Here is a 21,069-nt window from a genome sequence, read left to right as displayed (position 1 = left end):
CCGGCACGCGACGGAAGGGCAATTTACCCCGCAAAACCCAAGCTCCAAGCTCCAAGCTCCAACGGTTTCTTGTTTCTTATCCTTGTTCCTTGTTCCTTGTTCCAACACTCACGTCACATCGCTGGATTAATAAGATGCCTTCATCGGACTCGCGTTCGCTCACTAGAACCTGTCCTACCTCTCTCCTCTCTCTCTCTCTCTCTCTCTCTCTCTTTGACCTTGCGCAACAACACATCCTATCCCATACTGATCACTAACAGCCTCGACCAATACACTCCACCTGCCTGTCCCTGATCGATGGATTATCGGAGGCCTTAGAAGAGCTAGTCTGCATTGAACGCTGGCTGCTCGAGGAGAAGATCCCGGATGCCTCACCTGTAGCGCAGGTCTGGCCATTGAAGGCGCAGACTATTCTACTGATAAACTGCGTTTCCACTAAAGCCAGTTGGATGCTAACGATCTTGATCAATGTTTTGAGAATACGAAGACTTGAGGTGCGATTAAAAAGTGATGACCAAGCAGGCAAACAAATCCGAGAGACGAGTCTTTATCACCAATAACCACCAAGACTTGAAGCGATATCCACCGGATTCTCATCGTTTTCTGCCTCCCACTCGACCACCTCGAGTTTCGAGGCAAGCACCAACACAGTCAAATCTAGTCAAGTCTGTTACGACCAGCGCATACACCACCACCGAAAAAGAACTTATCAAATAAAGATTGATTATAAAAGGGTTGAAAGTGGAACGAAAGGAAGAAAAAAAAACTCCTTTTACAGCATCATCTTTCTCTCATCTATATTCTCAGCAAGACAAAAAAGCCATCTCAACATCAGAGAAACAGAAAGTCAAGAAAAAGAACAAAGACTGTGTATGCGCACGCAACATGTATACAAAAAAAGAAATGAAGAAAAGAGAAGAGATCAAGAAAAAGAATTAAATCAGCAAAGGACCACAAAACCACAACATATGCGAAGCAGGTGGGTGGGGCATTGGTCTCGTCTCGTTTTCATCTATTTAGCGACAATCTTGGTAGGGGGAACACCGATGCCGTTGGTGTTACGGAAGAACAAGACACCCTTGCTCTCGCCCTTGGCGCCCTCGGTGGGCTCAACCCACTGGCAAGCGCGGGCAGAGGTCCACATGGCCTTGAAGAAGCCAGTCCAGCCGGTGTGGGCCTCGGTGCGGTAGTGGTTGCCCATGACGGTCTTGATGGCCTCGCTGGCCTCGTCGGCGTTGTAGAAGGGGATGTTGCTGACATAGTGGTGCAGGACGTGGGTTTCGATGATGCCGTGGAAGATGTGACGGCCGACGAAGCCGAAATCACGGTCGATGGTGGCGGCAGCGCCGCGGGCAAAGTTCCACACCTCGGGCTCGTAGTGGGGGAGGGTGGGGTCGGTGTGCTGCAGGAAGGTAATAGCCACTGCAAAAAAGATGTTAGTGATACGTTTGCATTTAGAAACTCGACTTGAGCTGATTTCCATTCAGATCGGAGTTATAACTTACCGAGCCAGTGGTTGACCCAGAGGTACGGGATGCCGTACCACACCAGAAGGTTCAACCATCCATAGGTGGAGCCGATATAGTACAGAGCAGAGCCGGTGAGGAGAAGACCGAGGTCACTCAGAACAATCAGCTTGGCATCCTTGGCCTCGTACAGAGGGCTAGAGGGGTCGAAGTGGTTGACACCTCCACCCCAGCCGTTCTTCTTGCCCTTGCCACGGCCCTCGGGCTGCTTCTCGTGGTTGTTGTGGCCAGTCACGTTGGTGATCAGGTACAGCAGCCAGCCGAACAGCTGCTGACCGATCAGGTGAGTGGCAGTCGCAATGGGGGTCTCCTCAACGAGCTCGCTGAGCTCGTAGATGGTCTTGCCAACGCGGGAAGCATAGTGCTCGCGGGTCTTGGGGACGAAGACCATATCACGGGCAAGGTTACCAGTGGCCTTGTGGTGCTTGCCGTGGGAGATCTTCCAGGAGAAGTAGGGGACCAGCAGAAGGGAGTGGCAGATCCAGCCGACAGTGTCGTTCAGGACCTTGGAGGGGGAGAAGGCCTGGTGACCACACTCGTGGGCCAAGACCCAAACACCGGTACCGACAAGACCCTGGATGACGGTGTACAGGGTCCACAGAGCCACGCGAGCAGGCATGAAGGGAACAGTCTCCGGGGTGACATAGTTGTGGAAGAGGTAGAAGACGGTGGCCAGGATAGCCATGTCACGGAAGACATAGTACAAGCTGGTCACGGCGGAGCGGTGGAAGCAGTGAGCGGGGATGGCATCGCGAATCTCCTTGATGGTGAAGTCGGGAATCTTGAACTCGTTACCATAGGTGTCCAGCATCTTGGTCCGGGGCTCCTGGTCCGAGGCCATGGAGGACAGCGAGGTCGACGAAGGCGATTGACGCGGGCTGTCGAAGGGCGAGGCCGAGACCGACGACGGCATCGAAGAGTCGGTGGTGGGGTTGCGGTGCAGCGCAACGCGCTTGGGGAGAGCAGTCGACGACATGGCGAAGACGACAGACAGAAATGGTCAATCCCAGGAAGAACGCAACCAAGAAAGAATTATATGGAGGGGGATGGCGAGGTCTTCAAAAAGCTTCCCTCGGCCGTACTATAATGCGTCCACCGAACCAACGGAAACGAATCACACCGAGGATGTTGGGAAGAATGAAAGCGAAGGGAGAAGAGAGAAAAGGAACGGCAATTAGCTGCAAAAAAAGCAAAGCCCGGACAGAAAAGAGAAAAAAACCACAGCTGGTATCAAAGCCTGTGGGGATTGGGGGAGACGCCAGTCAGTTTCCAATTGATCGACGGTCACGAAGTGGATGTTCAGTGGTTCAACTCACAGTCAATGGTCTCTGTCTTTTCCTCTTTGGTCCCTCTTAAGTGGGCACCTTTGGGGGGTTTGTTTCCTGGTGGTTACACAACGCAGGGAGTGGTGGGGGGGGAGAGAAGGTAAGATCCCAGGAGAGGAGCTGAAGGGATTGATAAAGCAAGACCGAAAGACGATCACCTCAGTGGAAAGAGTGGCAGGCTGAGAAAGAATCATAATAATAGGGATGGCAAAAAAGACGAAAATGAAAAAAAAAAAAAAAAAAAAAAAAAAAAAAAGGGACCACCATGTTACTGTTGTGTATGTTTTGTTTCCATCTTTCCATGGTTTCATCGACCCGGGAGGGTAAATTTGCATTTAGAGCCAGGTCTCAGTCCCTGCCAATCGGCCTGAATGTGCCCCTGGCGGTATTATTGGGGGTATTGCCATTTTCTACAAAATTACACCACTAGCAACAATCTAAAGAATTAAAGATTTGGGTCTCCACTCGCCTCTGGGCCCATCCATCCATCACATCGAATTTTTTCTTCTTCTGCTTTTCCCGCCACTTGACTCGTTCGCCTTTCATGGAGACACACTTCCTCTTGCATGAACTCCTCTTTCAGCCGATCTCACGTCTTGCATGACAAGGGCCACGGCCCTCCCCGATAAGAGTCCAAGCGATTGGATAGATCTGGTTGCGCCACCGTAGCGGACACATCTGATTTTGAATTTGATTCTGATCCTGATTCTGGGCCGAGGATTACTCTTATTCTTTATAACTTATATCTACTCTTGATTGTTATTTCTACTTCCCTGTCCATCTCCCTATGTACTCCATAGTATCATTCTAGATCTATATACGGAGTAGTTTAAGTACTACTGAAAATTACCAGATCCCCCGGTCGTTCTTCAGCTCCCAAAAAAATACGCCACCGCCTAAACCACGCTAGTCCCCTTTGAGCGGCCCAACACTTTATTTCTTATCCATTTCAATTTGTCCGGAGGCGGTGAGGGATTAATCTAACGACTGCCTTTAAGGTGACTACAATTGTACTGTACATTGTGGTAGATACTTGAATTAAAAAAAGTCAATTGACAACAATAAGCATCAAGTAACAAAACCAACGTCATGAATCATCCGTCTAAACTCACACCAAAAAGCAAGCTTGTATACTCCGTCTCCCCTTAGACCTACAGTAATACTAGGATATCCTATCTCGCCCATCATCCATGGACGGCACTTTCACATGCGGGCCCCGGAACCTACGGGCCTACGGGACGGGGGAAAGCATGTGGATGGGCTGGGCGATCGACCGGCCTCGGCGGGCCATTTTCGTGGGTTGCTGCGCAGGTGTGCGAGCTTTGGACGGTGGATTGGTGGGATTGGTTCACGGCCCGCTTGGGTGTATTGATCAATTTGATCGAGGGTCAAGGGTGGCAATTTGGCGATTGGCATGGCATGGCATTCAGAAGGGGGAAAGAAATACACTACAGTACAGCATAGAATAAGTATGTTATGGTAGTGTGTTCTAAAGCGAGGGGAAGGGGGCCGGGATGTCTGGCATGTGAATGGGAAATGCGAAATGTTTGGTCAGGGAGAAGTACTCTACTGCTTGTTGGGCGGCCCCAGTATTGGCAATAATAGTACATGTCAATTGTACAATACATTTGTACCCTTCAACTATGAAGGAATACATATGGCATGATAGCACAGTACCAAAGACTTTGAACAAACCACTGACCTCGGCAGCAAGATAGTATAACTACATTTGACATACAACCATCAATACTCTTCGGGATACGCTCGGCCTACGGATGGACGGAGTACACTCGCGTACAAAATGTACTCTTACATACCATGAATGCTTGTATCCATACTGTACATCGTGGGGGAAAAGTCCCTCTTGTTGGGCGAGCGGGTCCCGCTTGAGTTTTGTTGAGGAGCACCCCCACCAATCAAATAGCCCCACTGAACACCTGTCATTGTCCCTCGTTGGGTTTTTGCAAAACGCGTGACCAGCCAGTGTAAGAAGGGCCGAGGATGAATATCTTTAGGCTATACTACAGCAGTAGCTATACTCAATAGTGAGCTCGTAATATCTGCCTGTGACTTGCAAAGTATTAGCATAGACTAGGAAAACACAGTAGTTGTCCTCAGCATGTGGATTTGAATATGATCTTGCTATCTATACGCAATCGTCTGTGTATAGAAGGGTGTCAACAACTTGAACCCTGTGAGGTTCAAAGATTCAATAACACAAGCTATACTTACAGAGATCAAAACCAAACAAAAAAGAGTTTCATGACTCGTAGATCTATATACATACACTTCAATTCCAGCCATCCTATCAATCCTCTATACCACACTAATTACCGACTCATACAACACATACAGAAAACAGATCATCCAATCCATCTTCCTCCCAATCAATGAACCTCCGCACGTCGTTCAGAGTCCACCAACCACGAAGATCCACCCGGACTACCCGACACACTCAGACTAACCGTAGTCTTACGCAGATCCGGCAGCACAAGCACCGTCTCGCCATGATTCCGATAATCCACCTCGCAAGCAATCGCCTGGCGCTGGACGGGGACTGCGGGACTGCCCGCCGCAACATCCGTCGCCGGAGGGGAGGTCGGAGGCTGTGGCAGCGTTGGGGCAAAAGTGCGCACCTCCAGGCCTGGGAGGAGCAGATGGCCGGGTTTCTGGGGTAGAAGCAACACCGTGAAACGGATGATCTCGCCATCGCGAGCTAGGAAGTTGCCGCGTCGTCGGCCGCCCAGGAGCCATAGCTCTGGGTTGGCGTGTAACTCGTACGAGCATTCGAGGGGCTGGTCTGCGTGGGCCTGATTTGCTGGGGAACACCATCGTCGTGTGTGGCGGATGGATAGTTCCGCGGCGATCATCTGGCCCACGGCTGCGTGGGAGGATGATGCGTCTGTGTCGGTGTTTTGCTGGAGCTGCAGCTCGGCCGTGTGCACTACTTGGATCTCGGGGATATCGACGGGGATGATGATACTACGGGTGGGGATGGAGGCCTGCTCGGGGAGACGAATGATTGGGTTGCTCTAATCGGGGTGAAAACCTGGTTAGCACATAGTCAAACACACAGGGAGTGCACCAGCGACTGATGGTCGTGTGATGGTTGTGATGTGATGTATTGAAGGGAAAACTCACCTCGTGCCATGACGTGAGCCACTGTCGCACATCTTCCGTGCGTTCCTTTAGCGCGCCCAACAATTCCTCCCACTGGACGCTCTGATATGGGAGCATCTCGACCTCTCGTACAAGACCAATGACTTCCATATCAGAGGTAGATAGTTGAGTGCGGAAGCTACTAACAATGTGCGATGTAAGCAGTGTCGCATACTGACTGAATGGGCTAGACTCGATGGCTGAAAGGAAGAGTTTCTCAACCACATCCAGGCACTCATCATCCACGCAAGTAAAGTCCACACGGAGACGTAGACTGCGAGGTGCCCCCGGGCCAGTGGTGGCACTGACGAGCCCAGACGGACGAATCTTGTAGAGCAAAGATGCGGGCTGCTTGGGGAAGACGTCCATAGCCACGGGGCCTTTGATGCTGGTTTGTACAGAATACGAATCGGAGCTGGGCAGGCTGCAATTCGTAATGCGCAGCGGGATCAGCATTGCGGGGCTGATCGTGAAACGTGAAAACAGCAACTCGTCCTTGAAAATGTCCTGCACATTGACTGATATGGGCAGCGTGGCCACAATGCTGTGTGCCGTTGAAAAGGCAAATTTGCCTTTATCAGTCTCATAACTGACCTCGGCTCGCGCAGACAGATTTGTGAAGGTTTCTTCCACCGTGTAAGGGATGCGCAGCCGTATGAAGGTTTGTGCTGGGAGCTGGGTGAATTCGATTGTACCGGCGTCAATGTTGGGGGTAACATCGATCTCGCCATCCACAACCTCAACTTCGGAGATTCGAAGTCGGAGCCCGGCCGTGGCTGGCCGCACACGAATTATGCCGGCATTGATGTCATTCCGTCCGCTGTTGAGTTCCAGCTCCAGCGTGCGCATGGCCTCCAGGTTGATCAAATGCGGTGAAACAACCTTTGCCTGTAATCCCTCCGCAGGAGGGTAACAGTAGATGTATGGCCGACGATCGGTTTCTTCGTCCTCGTCCGTTTCACGGAAGCCAACCGGCAGAGCCGAATTATTTCCGCTGTTGAAAGAGAAGATGATGTTGCCAGACTTCATTTCTATGCGGTCAACAAAATATTTGCCATGTAGGGTAGTCTTGAGAGGACCGTTAGCAAGAGAATAGCAAAACCAGTCGCTTATACAAAGAGTCAGCACTTACCGAAGAGTCAATGAGAATCGTAGTCATCGATGACTTGACCACGAAATTGGTCGATGCCTCGATCCAATGCTCCGCGTTCTGGGAGTTGGTATCGCTGACCAACCGCACTTTGATAGAGTCGATATTGATCTGGGGGCCCAAGAGGAATCGAAGAGAGAGCCTGATTTGAAATCCATCTTTATCCTCGTAGAGTTGAATAGCAGGATCAACGCGGAGGTCCGCAAAGAATTCAACCAATAAAGCCGTGACATCTTTCTGCATGGCTGACGCTCCACTGAACAGATCGGTGACATAACCAGCCAGCTGTTCCAATTGCAAGATGGATGGGGGGTAGACAGTGCTCGTTCTCTGACTGACAGCTTTGCCTGCGCGTATGCGGCGAACTTGGCCAGCAGCCGAAGCATCACGCGGACAAAATCCTCGTTCCGCTTCAGCTCCTTGAGGCAGCGGGCATACAGTTCCAGCATGCTTCCTTCCAGGACCACCCAAAGCTTGCTCCCATAGAATGGAGCCATCTGGTGGAAATATGAAGCAGCAGCTTCGTAGTCAGCCTGCCGGTATCGCAGGATAGCGATATCTGCGAGAGCCGTCTCCGCGGAGTTGGCACGGTTAGCCACCATGTAATGACGGATGATATGGTCGGTAAGATCTTCATAAAGCGACAAATACGCCTCCCTTGATCTAAGTCCAGCCTTTAGAGGAGCTAGCTCAATACCCACTAGGGAAGTGTGTTCCTCCTTAGAGGAAGGCTCCTGGTTTGAAGCATCATTATCGTCCAGGGAGACTTCCGTAAGGCCGCCTGCTCCGGCGCGGTGACTGTCATCAAATAGCAGACCGAGGTCATTCCATTTCTCAGACCAGCCCCGTCGTCGAGCCAGTTCTTCAAGAGATCGCCGAGCTAGCAGGAACAGCTCTCCTCGCGCTGATGCCAATTGTTCGGATCCAGTCTTTTGCATCGAGCCGGGTGCTGGTTGAGGGTGGTCCAAAGTCGAACGCCGCTGAAGTGTTCCAGCGGGAGTATCAGAGAGATCCTGCGTCATCGGACGAGCGGGGCGAGTCGCAGTTGCAGCTATCAATGAGCTTGACCGGCGTGGTATCTCTGAGCGGTTTTCGTTGATCGACACAGTGGACTTTGCAGCAGTGCTGACTTGCGCTCCGGCATGGAACGAGGACTCGGGAAGAGCCAGGTGGGGAGTAAAGGTCTGGCTAAGGATCTGCAGGGCTGCCGAATATGCCCAGGAAGACACGAGATTATTGATGACCTCTGCCTTGGCGTGGTTTTCCACATCCTCAAGACCGCATTCAAGACCATACCGAAGGTTACGAGCGGCAAGGCTGATGAACTCCAAAGATCTTGCGCATATTTCAGAGAGTAAGATCAGATCTTCTGGTTTCCTGCCACGTTTTGCGGACTCATTTCCAACGACTGAAGGAGCTCTGGCCGCTCGAAGGAGGAGGATAAGTTGTCGGGAGAAGACATAGGTGCGGAAGTCAAAGATGGAAATATCGCTGGCCAAAATCATTTCTCGGTAAGGAAGCTTGGTTGCACTGAGTGGAAAATCCTCTTGCTGGATCTCTAGACTTGGTCCCTCGCCATCCTGGTCGCTGTCGTTGGCTGATGAGCCCGATTCGAGTATTTTCCGTGCATTTTCCACCCAGATTTTGCTGGAATTAAGAAGTGTAGTACCATGCTGCTCGCTGTTTCCATGTAGCTGATCTCGAATTGCTGCATCAAGTCCAAAAGATAGTTCGTCATAGCCAAGCAATGCATCTTCAAAGAGACCAACATTCTCAAATCCTCGAGCAAGACCTTCCTTCAGAATGAAGAACGTACAAAAGTTCCACCCAGGGAGGCTTCGCTGCGAGTCTTTTTCCTTGATATCTTCCTCATACTGAGCCACGCGCAGATCAAATGAAGCCAGAATACCGTTCTTGACCTTATCAATCAGGTCTTCCAGCTGCTCGGCCAGCTCAGGAGACTTGGCCGTAGAGCCCTCCTTTGGGATCCGTAGTTGTGCCACACGATCAATAGCCGTCTTCGACGTCCCATTGAAGTCAGCCTTGACCTTCTCCAAAACTGTGGTGCTGCTTCGGCCCCATTTCGAGGTCGACGTTGGTGTCTTCTCTGCGCCATCACCATCCTGAACCACATGCAGAATAAGCCATTCAAACGCATCATGCTTCTCCTGACTACTGCCAGTCGGCTGCGAGGTGCTTGTTGATCCCTGAGCCTTGATCCATTCCCGGAGGGTCTTCCGTGCTGTTGCCTTGTATGTATCGTTGTCGTCGCAGCGGAGGAGGTAGATTTTCAGGTACGGTGTTTGGCGCAAACCTGGAATCTGGTGTCTTCGGTGTGGCACGGCACCAGCGCCATCGCTAGAGGACTTTCGCTCGGTAGGATCGTTCGGCGCGGGGGAGAAGCCAATGCGGAGGGACTCGATCGATCGAACGGGGCGAGTGGGCGACTTCCAATGTAGGTTCTTCAGAGGAAGCTTTGACTCGATGATGGGTTGGACCAAAGGAAACAGCCCAGAGGGATCCGTATATTCAACTTTTTTATCGCGGCTGGTTAGCACGAGTTGCGGACAAGCATTCCGGACAATGGGGTCTTGTTACCGGTCACATTGCTCGAGGCCGCCTTTGAAGGGTCCATGATTTTCCCGGGCGCAGGTTCGCAGAGTCAATGGCAATTAGAACATGCCGAATCGAGCACCACGAGCTGCTGCTGACCTCTTCAGGGGGTAGTTTTGGCAGCAAGTGTTTGCGGGGAGGAACGTGTTTGGGAAACGAGACCAGCTCGGAGGTGGATCCGCATCAGCCTTGGCACTCTGTCCGCCGATGGAAAGGAGACCCAGGATGAGATCAACAGCAACAGTTGCTATTTCCGAAAGGATAAAGACATTGGACTTCGTTTACACGATGAAATGCCAGATCATGACTTAGCAATATCGAGAGGCTAATATTATTTTCTAGAATGCTGTTGAGTCATCTCTAACGTGATTGAACAGATTGACCCTAAGGGATATAGTTTAGAACGTCTTCATTCACCCACAATAATCACTCTTGCCGATACTAGCATGCTTATATACTTCTCATACGACAATGCACTTGTTTACAAGCGCGGACAAATGCCTGCCTTGCATCCAGCCCCATCATCAACCAAAACACTCTCATTCTTCTCCTGCGTCGATACCGCAACATCCAAACCAGGATTGCCTGTGAAAAAATTGACTGGTTTCAGGCCCACCACCATCTTCTCCGAAGGCATGACGGGCCAATCTTCAATGCGTGGGTTATGAGTCGATCCAAACGTGTGCCAGATCACAATATCTTCATTACGGACACTCGACGCAGCAGGGTCGCTTTTGCGCTGCTCAATCACCGAACTAATACCTTCCCCACCAAGGGACTGCATCGTGTGCCGGCCTGATGGGAAGAGCTCATCATCTTGATACCGAGTCACCCAGACTGCATGGCTTCCAAACTCGGAGCGTCGTGCGTGGTAGGATTGTGGATGGGCTAGCAGCATCTGGCTATAGCACGGGAGTAACTTGAAGCCCACAGGTGTTCCAGTGATTGGATTAATCTGTTTCTCATTGATGATTTTGAAAGTTCGATTGCTTACAAAGTCGAGGTCGTGTCCGCCTTCTTCGGTGATGATCTGCGACTTTGTCGTATAGCCCACGCCGAGGGGGTTGTGCACATTTGGATCGTTGATAGGCATGGGGTGCGACTCCTCAACTTGCAGCGAGTTGGCGTATCCGTCGATTGCTGGGTCGATGCGGAGAGAAAAGAGGTGCTGGTGGTAAGGAGCGAGTACGCCGGGTGCCACGACCGTGCCATAGCCTACTTTGTCGCCGTTGTTGATCGGGCAGGTTGACAGGATTCCGGTTGCACGCACTTCATAGTGGATTGATGCGTCCTGGCCAAAGTGGAAGGCGAAGATGTACTCGTAGTTGCTGACAGTGATGATTGTCTGCAGTACCAAGATCCGTGAGCGAGTTACGACGGCATTTTGTGTTCGGTGGTTGGTATGCTTCCAAAGGATGCCATCATCCTGCTCATGGCAGCACACCACATTGGGAAGCTTGAGAGGCTCACCCGAGGCAGTGTTATGCCAGCCGTCAAAGTATTTGATCGTACCTAGGCAGTCACAGCCAAGGCGCAGGTTATTCGCGTTGATTCCAGCACCGTCATTTCCAAGGTCAAAAGCTCCTTTGCGGGGATACGGCGTTCGGGGATCGCCATATGGAACGAACATCTCCGACAGCGACAGACGATAGAAGAGGCTTCGGCCATCGTACCTGATATCATGCAAGGTAAGGCCTTCGCGATAATTGAACCCCACGCGCATGGTCCACTTCTCCCAGCTAAGCAGGTTACCATCCACTTGGAACGAAGGCCCTTCCGGCTGAACCACTTGATATGGCTTCGTGGTTGTGCGCGGTGGAGGCCGCAAATCAGGATGGTACTCGCTGAGCTCAGGCGAGTGTGCCTTGCTGTGGTCATACAGCCGTGCATCTTCACGGATACGCTCGTCTTCAGACGAAGGTAGATGATAAATCTTGGTGACTTGCAGTTGTTCAGATACCTCGGCACATAGATCGAGTGGGTATGCGTAGTAATTAGCATCCGCATGGTCGAGGAGGCGCAAATAGAACCAGCACTAGACAAATTTCGTTGTAAATCAGTTGGGTTGCGGTCCACGAGGATGACAAGCCTTACCATTGTGGTACGTTCAGACACATTATTCATGCCATCAGTCGCATAAGCCCATGGTTCGACCACAACCTGGGCACCCTTTGGAAGCTTCAAGTTCTGAATCTCCGTTTCAATTCTCGGATCCGCCCTGCATGCTTTCTCGGCAGCTTGCATATACGCAGAGTCGATATATGGGTGCTTCCCAACAAGATGCTCTTTCTTGATGACAGACCCAGTAGTTAGATCAATGGTGAGCTCTACCATCTCATTTGGCTTTGAATTGCCTCGAATGGTAACTTGGACGCGCGCAGCTCGAGCTGGTCTTTTATGACTCTGTCCACGAAGTTCTCCCTCAAGAAACGAGATCATTTCCTGCTTGGGCGGCTCCTGGAGGGTGATTACGCGAAAATTGGGATCTTTCCCATCAAGCTCCTTGCGCACTATGACCGCGGCCTATGGTTTTTAGATCAAGAATCAGCTCTTATAATTCTGCTGCTGTGTTAACGAGGACGCCTCACCTTGGCGATCTCCCCCAGAGTGAGGGGATCAAATGGATGCGGAGGTGCCATTTTGAGAATCACTTGTTCCAAAGTCTCAGTATCTTGAGTGTGTAGAGACAACCCACGGGCTAAATAGCGAGCCTCTTTGATTACTGCAAGTTGTGCAAAGAAGGAAAGATGAAAACGAATTCGAACCACTGCGGGGAAGTCGACATACACGTCTGTGAAGATAAGATACGCCGGGTAGCTTTCGAATGGCTCGAAGTACGAGGTGACGGACAATTGTCCGACAAGTAACAAGGTTCTTCGGGGTCCTACGCCAGCCTCACAAGCTTACGGGGCTGGAATTCGATAAGGCCAAGAATATCCAGGTAAAAATGAACTTGAGTCAGGACGATCACTGAATTAAATTGAACAATGCGCGATATTCGCTAAGGTATAAGAGTAGCCGGCACATAACTTGGCATCGACTCACCATGGAAAGGCTTGCATCCGCTAAGGTTAGGAATAGCCGGACACTAGGTATTGCCTCCAACTTCCTAAACTACTTTCCTGAATCGACTAATGCGCGATATTCGCTAAGGTATAAGAATAGCCGGTGCATGACTCGATCTCCGCTTACCACGTGGAGAGGGGAATCCGCTAAGGTTAGGAATAGCCGGGTATGAACTATCTTGGTTTAGTGGGCGGTTAACATCAACCACAAGGGTAAGGCGTGCCAAGTGGACATGATTTTGTTCTCCACTTGAATGTTTGTATATTTGCTAGAAGGAACTTCCAAGCTAATAAGAAAAAGAAATTCAGGCATTGGTAATTGTGGGTGTTATGGTGGGTTAGGTACTTGCTTCACTTGATCATTCAAGCCCTCTGTATAACAGGGGCTCGGAGGAATTCTTATTTCGCATGAATCATTCAGCATTTCTATAGATTGCTAGCTACTTTAGACTTTTCTTGGCTAGCATTCATTTATCTTGCTTCGCTTTCCACTCCTTGGCACAGTTCTCGAAAGTAACAAACTCCACCTCGTCGCCCTTCTGCTTCAACCATGTGATCATCCGGTCGATCATACCAATAACATGGGCCATACCACTCGTATCGGGATGCAAGACCAGAGGGAAAACAAAGTCCTCAGTCTCGTTATAGAGGAATTCAAAACGAGATTTCCAGTTCTCCTCAATGGCGGTTGGGCTAACAAATCCATGGGAGTTGTTTGCCGCAGGAATGAATTGCATTGGCGTCATGTCCTCCATGTACCAGTTGCAAGGAATCTCCACGAGCGTCTTGTCTGTTCTGGGACCTGGCTGTGCGAGGGGCTTCATCCATGTGGTGGCCGATTGCGAAGGAGAAAAGTCAATCGGCTTAATAGGTGGAAGTTCAGGGAGGAAGTATAGTGCGGAATCGTGGTGTGTAAGGGAGGTATCTGAACTTGATTAGCAATTGGCATAGCTTTCGTACATTATAGGACATACCGTATAGGAATCCAAACTCCTCCAACACCTTCACAGTATGCTCTCTCAGCAAGTAGAGTGGTGCTCTCCAGCCGCGAGGCTTCTGCCCAGTCAACTCCGTTGCAAGCTGAACACACTTGATAATAACTTCTCTTTCCTGCTCCTCGGTCATCTGGGCAGCGCCTTCGTGCGCGTATCCGTGGCATCCGACCTCGGCACCAGATTCCACGATCGCCTTAGTCTCGTTAGGGAAAGACTCCATCGAATGACCCGGCACAAACCAAGTGACCGATGAAGAAATTCCATGTTTCTTGAAAAGTCGTAGCAAACGCGGTACTCCAACCTGAGCTGCAAAATACCCACTGCTGTAATCAGAAAGACTGTTGGTCTCCGAGGCACCAGTTCCAAGGAAACCGGACACCGCGTCGAAATCGACAGAGAGAAGGATCTGAATGCGACGCTTCTTGGTCACAATAGGCTGAGGGACGTTCACATTCACAGACTTGGCCTGCACAACAGTGTTCTCTTTGCCTAGCACTTCATCCGCCCTCCAAATCACACGACCCTCCATGCCTCCGTCGACGGAAAGACATTGTCCAGTGATATGACCAGCCGCCCGATGACTGGCCAGGAAGGCCATAGTGCGCGCGACATCTTCGGGCTGAGCGATCTTTTTGAGTGGAACCGTAGCCTGGGCCTCGTTCCACATCTCCTTAGGGTCATCGAGTCTCCCGGCAATCAGAGGGGTATCAACCCAACCAGGTGCGACAGCATTAATACGCGCTTTTGAGTTGATCTTGACAATCTCATTCTTGACGCCGCGAACAAGACCGTACTGCAGACCAGCTTTGCCAGAGGCATACTCGGTATGACCAGCTTGGCCAAACTTGCCAGTCTCGGATCCAGTGACGACGATAGCCAGATTCTCCAGCTCCGTGTTGCCTGCCGCAGTCTGGGCCTCCTTTGCACTTTGCAGGAAATGTTTGATGGTTAGGAATGTGCCCCGGATATTCGTGTTGTATGTCTTTTCCCAAATATCCAATGGGATCTCCCAGATGTTATATTCGGAAGATTCGTCGGTGATTCCTGCGTTGGCGATCAGAATGTTGATAGGTCCGAAATGGTCCACAGCCGATTTAATGCATGATGCAACCGACTCCTCGCACGAGATATCTCCAGTCACAGAGTAGAAATTCGAGTTGTTTGCAGAAGCAGGTGTAGGGACATGGCGAAGGTCATGCCCTGTAACCTTGCATCCTTGGCCTAAAAGCAGCTTATCAGCATTGGTTCGCGGTTATGCTAGCAGGGCGATAAGAGGAGCGCGTACCAAGGAATTCTTTGACGGCTTCTTGGCCGATGCCACCGGCTGCTCCGGTGATGAAAACATGATATCCTTCGATGCCGAGGAAGCTCATTGTGGACTCAATTGACCTGGTCCCAGGGGGAATTAATGGGATGTGAGGTATGGCAACTGCTCTCCGAAAGGCGCGGGCGGGGTATGCCCGCTTTTATAGTGGTCGGGGTTTGGGTGGATCATCTCGGTCGACCGTGAAAAAAACATCGTGCACGATTGGCTCCGGATAATTGACGAGATTGGAGTAAGCTAGCTTCTTCAGTACTATTGTTCTTATTCGGGGTATAGACGAGAGAAAAAATTCATCATAGGCCCTCTTGGCTTAACGTGGCCGTCTTACAAGTCAAGCACAAGAGCTTATCACGTCCATACATCTCAATTCTCAGGATGTATGCTCCGTAGTCCTCCTTTCCATAACTCGAATTCCACCTCGTTAGTCGTTCTAACTGTTGCCTGTCCTCGGTCTTCGCTCTCGTCTGCACCAGGCTCTCTCGCACCCGCCGTCCAAGGGGCAAAGACGAGTTTCATAGTCCGTCTTGTGCTATATGCAATTGCAGGGGGTTCCATGGGCCATTGTGAAGGAGCTTCTTTCTTGAACAAACTAGAGGGCTGATCCTTCTCGTTGGCTAACTTGGAATCTTCGTCAGCTTTCCCCGCATGAGCGTCACGAGCCGAGGAAATCACAGTTTTGTGCTGGTGCATTGGTCCTGTCGCACTATTCTTTTGAGAATCTTCTTTCTCAGTAGGGGTTGAGACCGGATAGTAGGTGCCATTCCTATCCCAAGGCGCAGCCATCGAGCGCCGTTCCTCCTTCTTCAATGCGATACGGCAAGCAATCTGTGTTGACCAGAAATATCCCAACGCCGGAGTTTTGAGATTCTTTTCATAATGTGACCCATCGCCCCATCCGGTGAAGAACCGCTCTTGATGTACCAGGCTCAGAATACTATTCCGAGCGGGGTTTTCAATGATATATGAGCCGTCAAATTTCTCATCGTCAGAGGCATGATACGGCGATGATAGAATAGCCTGGGACGAAGAGGGCCCTTGACTATACTGGGATAGTTGGTCGGTATTGTCTGATCTGGTCCTCTGCAATGGCGACGCAGCGCCAGCTTCGCGCGCCACTGCACCTTGGCTCAGGATCGATGGAAAACCGGATGGCTGAGCTGGGTCAGCACCGATACCTTCGGTAGGCTCAAATCGATCGGAGACTTGATTCGCGAGTACAACGGCAATGTGTTCCTTTGCAGCAAGATTGCGCAGCATTTGTCCTAGCTTTGCAAGCTCAGTGGAACGTGTCGAGATGGCAAGGATATTATTGGAGGAGAGTTCGGCACGATAATTCGATGTGACGGAGTCAATGATGACTAGGCCAACGTTGTAATTTGCTAGAGCGACGGGAAGCTGATAGCTGATGATGTGGTCTTGGGCCTCCAAATCCATCGCGTTGATAGCTAGAATGTTCTCAAGGGACGGTGCCTTCTCGGCAGGGAGGCTGGATAGGTGTGGATGGCATTCGAGCATTTGAGACAGGCGACTCGTTGCGAGAGGGTGTTCGGTCGAGATGTATACGGCCTGTGACGGTAGGCCGTTTCGTTCAACCAACTGGACCGCCAGAAGGAGACTGAGGAGCAATTGGGTCTTGCCGCTGCCACTGTAGAGAGAGATTGACCGAAAGTTAGAGCCGCGTCTTGGATCTCAAGCTCGAGTTTTCTGGCACGTACCTCTCTCCTGTTATTTCCGTCACATATCCCATTGGTATCCCACCTCCTAGGAGTTCATCCATTGCGGGGTCTAGCGTGCTGATCGTATCCCATCGCGACGTTTGGAGCTTCGTGGCTGGCCCTGGGGCGACAGTAACCGTGTCTGGATTGATGCTGGAGCTGAGCTCAGAATCTGGCGACGCCTCTATGTCTGCTCGGCTCTTCTCGAATCCAAGGTCGGCGTGAAGGGCCTCGATGACCTGGGCGGAGAGCCGCCGCACGTCTGTGGGGGGCACATGGGCGCGTTTCGCGATCTCGAGCGTGTCGAGGGTGATGAGATCGACGGTGGTGATCTTACTTCGCTCGAGCGGAGGTAGAATATGTGCATATGATTTCGTCGAGAAGTCTGGAAGAACAGATAGAAGATCCATAAGAATGCAAGGCAACGGGCAGGTTGGCGAGCTGCTGGCGCGTCGCGATTATTCAAGCTTCTGTCGCGTGGGGCCAATCACGGCCAACCTCCACACCTGCGACGGATGAACGATGAACCTCGGGTCAAACTCGCTTTGATCTGGAATTCCATTGGGAACATTAAATGGGTGAAGAAATTTATAGGTTCAATTGGCATGGCCTACATCTCATGATTGAAATGCATCAACTCTTCGTTTGACATGGAGAAGAGTAAATGGAGAGGAGAGTGGCTCTAATATATATCTCTGTTGGCCTTCTATCGGTGTCAACACCTAGGTCATGCCAGAGCAAATTTTAGCCCAATCTGCCATAACATCGAAGAAACACCTAGAGATGAATATACAGCCACCATTATATTATTCCGGAGAAGCGATGATATTCTATATAGCAAGCTGAATTTGAGAGATCTAATTAAACATGAAGTCATAGTCACCGAGAGAATGATCACAAGAGCATGCCCGATAAGCCGGCAAGCTTCATTTAATGTCAATAAAGACTGGGAGCTATCTACGAGAACAGGTCAGGAGAACAGTAATGGCTAAGGTGGCACTCCAGTGACTACAACAATCTGCGCTCCTGATAGGTATCATCACCAGCTAGTCATTACCCATGAGTGCACCTGGGAACCTGTGTCCAAAACTAACATCAGCGCCACGATATCTTGAACAAGGGTAAAGGTTCAGACTTCTCATCATTCCATCTTTTTACTGTCGTATGTTTCGATGTAACATGCCCAACAGAAGCCTCTTCCAAACAGGCAGGAGCTTAGCCTGGAAAACTCCCCAGATCCCAAGCTGGGAGTGACCACACAGCCTTCACTCACAAAAGACATTGCTAAGAATTGGTTCTCTACACGTAAGGCGACACGACAAAGAGTAGGCTGATGCGTTCTGAACAATAACGAGTCCGTAGTCTGAAGGTTGAGGGTGGAATGTTATGTCGAAGTTAATTAGAGTTTTCTAAAAGGGGCGTATAGATCTACCCTCAAACGGCCTTCGTTTCAAGTACGGACTATGTAGTATAAACACAATTTAGGTCTCATCCTCCCCACTTCTTGGAAGTGAAGCAAGCGATGTGACCTCAACATAAGGGGTTTCTACTTGGAAGACCGGTGCATCAACAGTATGAGATCGTAATATCGGCATGCTGTTCAGTTGTTCGGTCGAAACTTCGGTTGAACTGCTAGCCCGCGAAATGTCTTATTTCAGTGAGCGAAAGATGATTATACAGTGAGATAAATATTAAACTTTCAATCATACTCCACCATAAACATAAAGGGTTCTCTTTACGCTTCGTTTGGTTGTCATGCCGCAGCCATGACAGTGCCATGTGGCTCTGCGATATTAATTTGACGGATGAGGCTGGGCACGCGGCTTACGACCATCCCGGATAGGAAGGTCAGTACGATGTAGCATTGAGACCCCTAAGCATTATTGGCGATGACAGCTAGGCTACCTTTCAAATTCAACGTCCAAAAGTCCTCAGTACAAGAGAATGTGTGAGTATTTTCAGTTGTTGGTTACCATCGCGACTTGCGGTCGGTCCATACATCACTGGCCTCTATCAATTTCCCAGTTAACCTACCGGGACTGCTCGCAGGGAAATGCTAAGTGCGGATCAAGCGATCATTAGACGTACTAAGTCCAGACATTTGTACATACAAATTGTAGATACGGGCCATACGATTACCACGAGTACAGCCTAGAAATTTGTACTGTATCCAATTTTGTACTGGAAATAACGACGATCAGCCGGCTAGTCATTCTAGCTTATCCGATGGGGGCCATGCATTGGGCAGATGAGTAAAGTGGGTGCCTTGATGTGGGCAATGAGAAACATGATGCCCGATCATGGAGGGGGCTGCGCATGGCATGGCATCGGGGATTCGGGATCATCCACTCTCAGAGACTTGGTAGATACAGTACTAAAAGCACGTCTGTAATAATGTGCCGTGTTCATTAGTTTGTGGCTCGGTATGTGAGTATTATTCTTGAAAAGATGGAGGGGGAGAGAGAGGGGTTGATGAACACGTATCCCACACTGCAGGGCTTTCCTGAGATACCGACACTGTCCTTGCTCCGTACTAATTCTACCACAAAGTCCGTCTAATAATATAGTAATCATTTGGTGCTTCTCCGTCAGGTAGTGTCATCTTAGATGCTAATTTTCCAGGGTGGGTACCGTGAGCTCTGTCGCTTAAGGATACTAGCCACGTGGTATTGGCGGATCGCCCGAGCCCCCCGGAGTCCGGTGGCGGGCAATTCATGAAACCACACGAACATGAGATTATTAGGAGCATAGGATGAGATTAGTTACTGGTCGATTTGATCAGTACACCAAAACCGAAAAGACTTGAGATATATGCATGTAGATAAATCTGGCAAGGATGAAGAATAAGATACTTCGTACATGCAGCTTGCTTACTATGAAACAGCCATGGAATGGCCACAAGCTGCATCATCATACAGCACAGGCACCGATCGCTGGCCAACTACAAGCCTGGCCCTCGTGCACCATGTCAGGCCTTGCATTATGGACTTTAGCGACAATTACCAAAAATGTTGAGATGCACTCGAGCAATCGTACGAAACCATGCAGTTTGCAGGGAAGGCAAGCGAGGCAAACGATTGCCTTGTAAGTCAAGTGCAACTCAAAACCCGCAATTTACAAGTTTCGAACATTTTCAATAGGAACGAAAAGCAGTAGACTGCAACCGTTGGTCTAATCAAATACTTCGTGTGTAGCCGTTATGTGGCTGGCTGGAAGACCTAACTTTCCAACACGAGGTACTTGTACAATATACTTCGTATGCACACACCAAAAGCACATTACATTCTAATCGCGCAACAGCCCGAAGCCTCCCGTCAAGTGCGAGTAGCTTGTTCACATGACTGATTAGCCCTGTAGACAAATGCAAGGACCTCGACAGAAAAGGGGGCTTGTTTGGTCTCGTCCATTAGTCGTGGCTATATCGACAGGGGTGAGCTCGGAGCCAACGCTTACCCTCCGGTCACTTTACATGCCCCCAAATCCGATGGATGGTCGGCTCAGCCACTGATAGGACGAATTAAATTTGGTTGTAGTGAATCGTCGTCACCGTTGTTGCTTGTCTAACCACGTGTGTCAGGATTTGAAAATTACAGTCTATCAAGATGTCGCAAAGAGGTGTGTGTGGTCTGATTCTTTGGCGAATCCTTCTAGAAAGATAATATTGCGAAGATGGGGCCATGTTTAATCACTGAGTGAGCAGGTACTCATATGCACTTGCGTTGCATTTTATATTTGAATTCGGCCTCGAGCCTCGATGTACATCCGATATATAGGTCGTGTTCGGCATCGCCGTGTCCAAGGTTGCTATGTATATGAAGTAGTTCTTGTCGAATCAGCAGTAGAACATGCTTTAGGAGTTTACTCTCGAAATTAATCCCTGATCATCTGAGTACCCTTGGTGCACATGTCTCCATAGGCTCAGCTCCACGAGATCCCTGAAAGGCCCCTATCCTATCCTCACTTATAGACTCGGAGGCTCCTATGGTGTCTCCAGTGTCTCATAGGCCTTTAGAGAGGCAGCCGGCAACAAGTATCCAGCCGTAGAGAGCAACTTGCATGAACCACATCGGCTGAAACAGATCTTTTGATCTCCATGACTCCCTTCTTGCGGGTGATCTCCAACGCCACTAACGGGTTCCGCGGCAGACGGCACGAGGTTCATAAGAGCGCCGGCCTATGATGACAGACTAGTTTTAA

The 21,069-nt window shown here is 50.2% G+C and overlaps 5 protein-coding genes across 5 annotated transcripts; all 5 read right to left on the bottom strand.

Moving 5' to 3' along the window:
- Positions 1-1,012: 1,012 nt before the first annotated feature.
- Positions 1,013-2,502, bottom strand: N7473_010662 (oleate delta-12 desaturase odeA; the record flags this gene model as incomplete). Its single annotated transcript, XM_057156601.1, has 2 exons — positions 1,013-1,422; positions 1,506-2,502. 2 exons carry the CDS (start codon positions 2,500-2,502, stop codon positions 1,013-1,015), a joined length of 1,407 nt encoding a protein of 468 aa, XP_057005256.1.
- Positions 2,503-5,238: 2,736 nt separating this feature from the next.
- N7473_010661 (putative TMEM1 family protein) lies at positions 5,239-9,795 on the bottom strand (the record flags this gene model as incomplete). Its single annotated transcript, XM_057156600.1, has 5 exons — positions 5,239-5,883; positions 5,993-7,078; positions 7,143-7,416; positions 7,500-9,693; positions 9,759-9,795. The coding sequence occupies 5 exons, from the start codon at positions 9,793-9,795 to the stop codon at positions 5,239-5,241; spliced, it is 4,236 nt and encodes a 1,411-aa protein (XP_057005255.1).
- Positions 9,796-10,254: 459 nt separating this feature from the next.
- Positions 10,255-12,412, bottom strand: N7473_010660 (amine oxidase; the record flags this gene model as incomplete). The annotated part of the gene is made up of 3 exons (XM_057156599.1): positions 10,255-11,808; positions 11,868-12,296; positions 12,362-12,412. 3 exons carry the CDS (start codon positions 12,410-12,412, stop codon positions 10,255-10,257), a joined length of 2,034 nt encoding a protein of 677 aa, XP_057005254.1.
- An 893-nt stretch (positions 12,413-13,305) lies between these two features.
- Positions 13,306-15,206, bottom strand: N7473_010659 (SDR family oxidoreductase/polysaccharide deacetylase family protein; the record flags this gene model as incomplete). Its single annotated transcript, XM_057156598.1, has 3 exons — positions 13,306-13,763; positions 13,813-15,054; positions 15,119-15,206. 3 exons carry the CDS (start codon positions 15,204-15,206, stop codon positions 13,306-13,308), a joined length of 1,788 nt encoding a protein of 595 aa, XP_057005253.1.
- A 314-nt stretch (positions 15,207-15,520) lies between these two features.
- N7473_010658 (putative DNA repair protein (Rad57)) lies at positions 15,521-17,282 on the bottom strand (the record flags this gene model as incomplete). The annotated part of the gene is made up of 2 exons (XM_057156597.1): positions 15,521-16,802; positions 16,873-17,282. The coding sequence occupies 2 exons, from the start codon at positions 17,280-17,282 to the stop codon at positions 15,521-15,523; spliced, it is 1,692 nt and encodes a 563-aa protein (XP_057005252.1).
- Between the last annotated feature and the right edge of the window lie 3,787 nt (positions 17,283-21,069).

This window comes from Penicillium subrubescens, assembly GCF_028828155.1.
Source record: "Penicillium subrubescens strain IBT 31985 chromosome Unknown utg000007l_segment0_segment0, whole genome shotgun sequence".
Lineage (NCBI taxonomy): Eukaryota > Fungi > Ascomycota > Eurotiomycetes > Eurotiales > Aspergillaceae > Penicillium > Penicillium subrubescens.
The sequence above is the reverse complement of the archived record's forward strand: the minus strand, read 5'-3'. Positions and strand labels throughout refer to the sequence as shown.